The sequence below is a fragment of the Pteropus alecto genome, unplaced genomic scaffold (genome assembly GCF_000325575.1).
Source record: "Pteropus alecto unplaced genomic scaffold, ASM32557v1 scaffold210, whole genome shotgun sequence".
NCBI lineage: Eukaryota > Metazoa > Chordata > Mammalia > Chiroptera > Pteropodidae > Pteropus > Pteropus alecto.
The window spans coordinates 3,741,073-3,747,398 of record NW_006431288.1 but is presented as its reverse complement, the minus strand read 5'-3'; the positions used below and the strand labels follow the sequence as shown (position 1 = coordinate 3,747,398).

At 53.4% G+C, this 6,326-nt stretch overlaps 1 protein-coding gene across 15 annotated transcripts in view; it reads left to right on the top strand.

Annotated features, from left to right (window-relative positions):
* IGSF9B (immunoglobulin superfamily member 9B) overlaps nucleotides 1–6,326 on the top strand; it is a 58,422-nt gene that overhangs the window by 9,704 nt on the left and 42,392 nt on the right. For 14 of the 15 annotated variants that reach the window (XR_003043058.1, XR_001517840.2, XR_003043055.1 and 11 more), the window contains 2 exons: nucleotides 1,351–1,548; nucleotides 3,494–3,640. Coding sequence is in view for 9 of the 15 variants with exons in the window: in XM_025039607.1 (XP_024895375.1) it covers nucleotides 1,351–1,548; nucleotides 3,494–3,640 (345 nt within the window). In the remaining 6 variants the exon portion in view is untranslated. Of the gene's footprint in view, nucleotides 1–1,350; nucleotides 1,549–3,339; nucleotides 3,396–3,493; nucleotides 3,641–6,326 lie in introns of all 15 variants that reach the window. The other variant, XM_025039614.1, reaches the window with a different exon arrangement.

The window sequence follows — 6,326 nt, the reverse complement described above, 5'->3', positions numbered from 1 at the left end:
TCAGACCCAGAGATACGGAACAGACAGTCGCGCTGCTCTCCCGGACATCCTCTCTCAGCACTGGAGGGAGGGCCCAGCCATTCCCTGGCTTTCAGCCTCAATGAGCAGCTGCTGTCCTTGGTGCTGCCTGCGGGACTAGGATGGGGAAAGCCCTGGTCTAGTCCGGGTTGTGTTGGGTAGTGGGAGGAAAGGCAGGAGGGAGGGGCTTCCCTAGCTGTCCCTTTGACTGGGAAGTAAGCTAGACAAGGTGACTTTGTGGGCACGGAGGCCTGGTGTGGGAGGGAGGAATGTCAGGCTGGAGGTGGGGGCTGCATACCTCGTTCAGGAGTCCAGGCATTTAGAGTCCAGAGGCAAGCCATCCAGGTGCATGAAGCAGTGTCTGCATTAACCTCCAGCTCTGGGGTGGGGGTGGGGTGGGTTTCCCTCCTTGTCTCCCCTGGCAGGAGGATGGGGGCACCCTGTGCAGCTGTTTGATTTGTCCTCTGCCTACGGTAGGGTGGTTTCCCCTTAGCTGGCTGAGGTGGGCCCCAAGGACCCCTCCTTTGTCCCCAGCATCCTGCTATCCTAATGGTGATATCTGGTACTTTGCAGCCTGATGGGTTTGGGGCTTAGAAACTGGAGGGCTGGAGGCCTCTCCACCCCCCTCAGCAGCAGGTGCAGCAGAGAGTGGGGTGAGGGCTGAGAGGCCAGCTCGGGCCTGTTAGGTTTTCCCTCTGGCGTTGCCCCTAGCAGCCTCTGCTCAGCTTGGTAGGGATTCCCTGCGACTGTATAGAGCACTCTTGTTTTGTGCTGTGAACATCAGACTGGGTGGGGGTAGGGCGTAGGAGGAGGGCGGGAGGACATCAGGCTGTGCAGCTCCTTACTGGCTCTGGTGGAAAGCATCCTGGTATAGGAAGATAGTCTGAGTTTACCTTTGGCCACAGTGGCCTGGGGCCGAGGGTCCCCACAGAGAGGCCATGGACCCTCAACCTTCTCAGTGTCCACACCCCTTAGAATTCTTGCGGGGGTGGGGTGTCACGGGGGAGGGCATGATCACAGCTCTGCTCTTTGGGATTGGGGAGGGAAGGGCTGGCCTGCAGGACTGAAGAGATCTGCTTCCCTCCGCTCTTCTTCCTCCTCTCCTCCCCTGCAGGTTCGCGGTTGGGGGACTTGGGGAGAGAGGTGGAGGGGGTCCTGAGCACCCTCTGGGGAGTGAGTGAGCTCCTCTTCAGGAGGCAGGCTGGAGGTCAGCTGGCTTTGGGGAAGGGAACGGAGGTCCTTAAACATGGGCAGGAGTCTGCCTCTGGGGTGGCCAGGACAGGATCTCCTTGTTACTTCCTTCTCTGCATCCCAACTTTGCTGTCCCGTTAGCTGCCCACGGCCTGCGAGAGGAACCCGAGTTTGTGACAGCAAGAGCTGGTGAGGCTGTGGTCCTGCGATGCGACGTGATCCACCCGGTGACAGGGCAGCCCCCACCCTATGTCGTGGAGTGGTTCAAGTTTGGGGTGCCCATCCCTATCTTCATCAAGTTTGGCTACTACCCACCCCATGTGGACCCTGAGTATGCAGGTAAGGTCTGGGACCCTTCGCCTTCTCTCCTTGGTTTTGACAGGGCTGCCCTTCCCCTCCAGGGTCCCAGCTCTCAGTGGTCATGCCTCCTGCTGCCTTTATTTCTATTGCTTCCTCTTTTTTTTCTGACTCGTCTATTATCTCTGTTTTCCACAGTCTCTGCCTCTTTCTTCCCATCCTTTGGACTCTGGTAGGTTCTAATTAAGTGGTGGGGAGGAGAGGGAAGAGGAGGTAGTGCAGACATGGAGCCCTCCTAAACCACACAGCCTGGGGTTTGCAGGAGCAGAGGCAGGAGTAGAAGACAAGGCAACCTAGAAAGTCCACCCTGTGGGACAGCCAGGTTGGGCTGAGGGCAGCTCCGTGAAGGAGGAAGCGGAGTCAGAGCTGCTGCCCGTGTCTAGTCGTGCAGCAGTTGCAACTGTGGGGTTTGCTCTGTCTGCCTGTACCCACACCTCCCTCTGGCTCTGAAGTTGGGCCTCATCCCATCCCTGAGTGTAAGTGTGTGTCTGTGCCTCTGGTGGGTGCCTGCTCTCTGCCTCCTCTGCCACAGTTACTCCTGCCAGCAGTGGCATCACTGTGAGTCACTGCCAGCCCCTGTCTGCCAGCCTGTCCAGGAGCAGGGCGTGGGGCGTCTGTGTGTGTGTGTGTATGTGTGTGTGTGTGTGTGTGTGTGTGTGTGTGTTTGTGTTTATGAGCATGTGAGGAATGGGAGTGAATGTGTGCACATGTGAGTGTTTGTGTTTATGAGCATGTGAGGAATGGGAGTGGATGTGTGCACATGTGAGTGTGTGTACATATGTGTGTGTGTTGGGGTTTAAGGGAAGAGAGGAAGCTGGTGGGACACTGCTTTTCTTTACTTCTGACTACTGAGGTCTGCATTGCATTTCTCTCAGAAAGCTTCCATTTCTCTCTGTCCCTTTCCCTCCCTCTCCCTCCTTTGCCTATGTCTCTCTCTTTTTGGCCTGATTGGTTTTGACAGTCAGGTCGCTAGGCAGATTTCCAGTGCCGAGACAAGGAGGAAGGCAGAGGAGGTTGTGACCCTGGGGTGAGGGGTGGGCTAAGGTGGTAGGTGAGGGAAGGAGGACCCTGAGGGCTGCTGGACATCCTCTCTCATCATAGAGGAAGGAAGCTACTCCCTACTCTGTTTGGCTCCTCCTACAACTCTTACCTTCTTAGTACAGTGAGATAAACGTTTCAGTGAGACAAAGATGGCCTTCGAAGGGTGGAAGATGAAGTTAAGGAGGCTAACTGGGGGTCTTTGCTCTGCTGGCCAGCCCTTTCCTCAGCCTCAGGCTTATAGGCCTTGCAGCCTTAGCACCTGGGGGCCCTGAGCTCTGGTTAGATGAGCAGCCCCTCTGGCACTGGCATCAGGACTAGTAGAGGATCCCAGCACCCTGTCCCCTGGCCTGCCTTTCCTCTGCCCTGCCATAACGTAGCCAGACAGGGGTGTAGGGTGTGGGGCCCTGCTTGGATAGGGGTGTTACTCCACCTGAGTGGAGATGCTCAGGACTGTGTAGACCTTTTACCTTCTCTCCCTCCCTTCTTGCTCCCTCCCTCCCCCTCTCCCCGCTCCCTTTCCTTCTCTCTTTCCTCTCAGCTCTGTATCCCTCATGTCTTTGCTTTGTCCTAAGAGATCTCCAAAAGAAGGGGAAGTATTCTAAGGAACGGAGGCTCTTCTCAGTGCCAAACACAGAGTTGCAGCTTGAATGGGGGCCAGCTGAGGCTGGAGGGCTGGGGCGGGATTGTGGCTCCACGGCCAATGCTTCATGCCTTTTCTTTTGCCACCTGCAGCCGGAGGTTGGTGCCAGCTGTTGTTTTGGGGCCCTGCCATGGGAAACGGTCTGCAGGTTATGATGGGCCCTCTGCCTTTGGCTGGGGAGGGGGATGTTGAGTTGCTGGCCTCACCCTGATGGCTGCTGCAGCTCTTGTCCATTCTGTCCCCCAGGCCGGGCGAGTCTTCATGATAAAGCATCACTGCGGCTGGAGCAGGTTCGCTCTGAGGACCAGGGCTGGTACGAGTGCAAAGTGCTCATGCTGGACCAGCAGTATGACACCTTTCACAATGGCAGCTGGGTCCACCTCACCATCAACGGTGCGTACAGCCCTCCTTCCTGGGGGTGGGGGACAACTGGAAAGCCCGCTCTCTGAGGGCCTGTGTTAGGGGAACTGTACCCCATTTCTGCTCCCAGTCTCTGCTGCAGAGAGGAGCCTCAGCACGGCTGGGCCCCACCTGCTTTGCCTCCTCAGTTGTCTCCCCAGAGCCTCTTGGGTCAGCAAGTGCCTGGGAGGAGCAGCTCCCTGGGCATGAGGCAGGGGTTTGCTGTGGGTGGTGGTGTTAGAATTCCTTAGAGGGAGGTAAGCATCTGGTTCTTGAAACCAGGAGGGTTAAGGCTTTGCGGAGGCCAAAGCGATAACTGCTGGTACAATTTCCCAGCCTTGGGAAGACCCTGCTAGCCTAGGAAATGCCTCCCCACTCTTGAGTGGAATTCCTGGAGTCTCATCATTGCAATCCTCCTTTTCAGGTTGACATTTTGGTTCCTTGTTAAATGTACTTATTTGCATATTATGTACTGAAGGTCTACTGTGCACCACTATAGTAGCCCACTACTCTGCACCAGATGATGGGAAGACAATGCTGAGCAAACCCAGACTCAGTCCCTGCCTGTACTGGGTTTACTGTGTAATAAAGTGGAAGAATCTTGGGAAGAGTAACAGTTTTAATGGTCATCAGTTATTTATAGCTCTAGTTAAATGAATTTTCAAGTGTCTGGGCAAGGAAGCCTCAGGCAGAGGCCCCAGGGTAGTTTCCTGGTTCCCAGTGTTGGCCTAGGCTGGGGTCCTGGGTCTGTGGCAGTGATGGTACCAGAGGCTGAGTCCCTAGGGTCTCCTCGTATGGAGAGGCCCCCTTGTGTCACTGGGAGTCCTGACTTGGGAGGAGATCCTGTGGAGGAGCGAGGAGAGGGTGGAGCTATGAAGAAAATTTGAAGGAGAGTGGTACCCACTGGGTGTGGGGCAGCAAACACTTTCTGTTTTGTTTTTCTGGCCAGACACTTATTCTTTTTTTATTCAGTTTATGACAAAATGTATTCAGCCACCACTGTGCTGCAGACACTATGATAGTTATTGAAGCTTCCACAGTGTATATGCTTTGGATGTGCACACACAGCTTGGATCCTTCTGGTTTTGATGTCTGTGACTATAGATGCTGTGGTTGGGAGAGACATTGATGCTCTGGCTTGGAAGCTTCTCTCAGTATTGATCTGCTTTGAAGGACAGCTCTGTCTGCCCTCCCTTGTGGGGCTGGGTCATTCCTCCCAGAGGTTGGGTCAGGGCATGCTCTTTCTGGCCTGGAAAACTTATCCAGGTTTCTGGAAGCACAAAATGTTTTAGTCAGAGCACTGGCCTCTGGGAAAAGCACACTTAGAGATGGTGGCCCTAGGTCAGTGTTAGCCCAGGCTGTCAGACCCATTTGATGCAGTCGGTTCCTGTCAGCCAGTGCCAAGAGACTGATTAGAGGCTGATTTTAAATCTTGGGTGGGCTGTCCCCACCACTCGGCAAGCTTTTGAGTCACCTCCTTTTAATGCCAGCTGTTGTGTGTGCCGGGAGTGAAAACTCATCTTAATATTAGTGTAACCAAAATATAATTAGGAAGGTAAATTTGCTGCTAAAAGCTTCACTGACTGAACACTGAAGCAGAAGTCCCCACATTGCTTTCTTTCTCTCTCATGCCCTTTCCTAAACTGGGCTGAAATCTCCTCCAAGCACCTCCTCCTTCTCCTTTTGCATCATCCCGCTAGTGTTCATTTCAGCAATCTGAGATACCAGGTGTTCAGTAGACACTCACATGACAGGAAGTAGAATTTAGTGCAGAACTGTGTGTTTTATTACATCTTAGTTTGCATGAGTGGGAGTTGATTCTTTGGGAATTCCTAATTGCTCAGAGTGGAATGGGCATGGAATAAGACCCTAAAAAGATTTAGTTTATTTCGTGACTTCATTGCATGTTAGCTTTGTGATCCTGGGCCACTTAAATCGCCTCTCTGAGCTTCGGTTTCCTCAGTTACCAAAAACAGTGCCTGTTTGCAGGGCTCAATGAAACTCTGTGTGAGAAAGTGTCTTGCCCAATTTCTGAAATGTTATTGACATGTAGGTAATTATGTGTAAGATGCTGGCCATCCTCCTTCTCAAGAGAGAAAATAGATGCAATCAGATGAAAATATACCAGCAGGGACGTGGTAACACAGGAAGGTACCTCAGGCTGGAAGATGCAGAGGACTGTGGTAGTTGAAAAGTCCTTGCAAATCCACCCATGATTATCCATTCAAAACGTATTCTTGAATGTTCACTCTGTAGCAGGCTTTGGGGATATAGCAGTGGGCAGGCAAGTCCAGAGACAGTTGCTATATGGCCTTTGGGAGCATAGGGTAAGGAGAACTTCTCTGAGGAAATGTCTCTTGTGCAGAGACCTGGCCAGGGAGGAGTTGGCCAGGGAGGAGTTAGCCAGGTGCAGGGGTGGGAGGTAGGGGAGAGTATTCCAGGCAGAAGGAACAGCGCGTGCCTGCAAGGCCAGAAGAAGGAGTGCTGGCACATTCAGGAAACACGGGCAGGTTGTTTATATTGAAGTGTCAGGCAGAAAAGCTAAGAATGTATACCATCTGCTCCAGGCTTTAGAACCAGGGCTCCTCATAAGGATACTTTGCCCTTTCCAAGAAGCCTGCCCCCCAGATAGATAGAACAGCATAGACACCGCCTGAGGTGACAGCCGAAATCTCTTTCC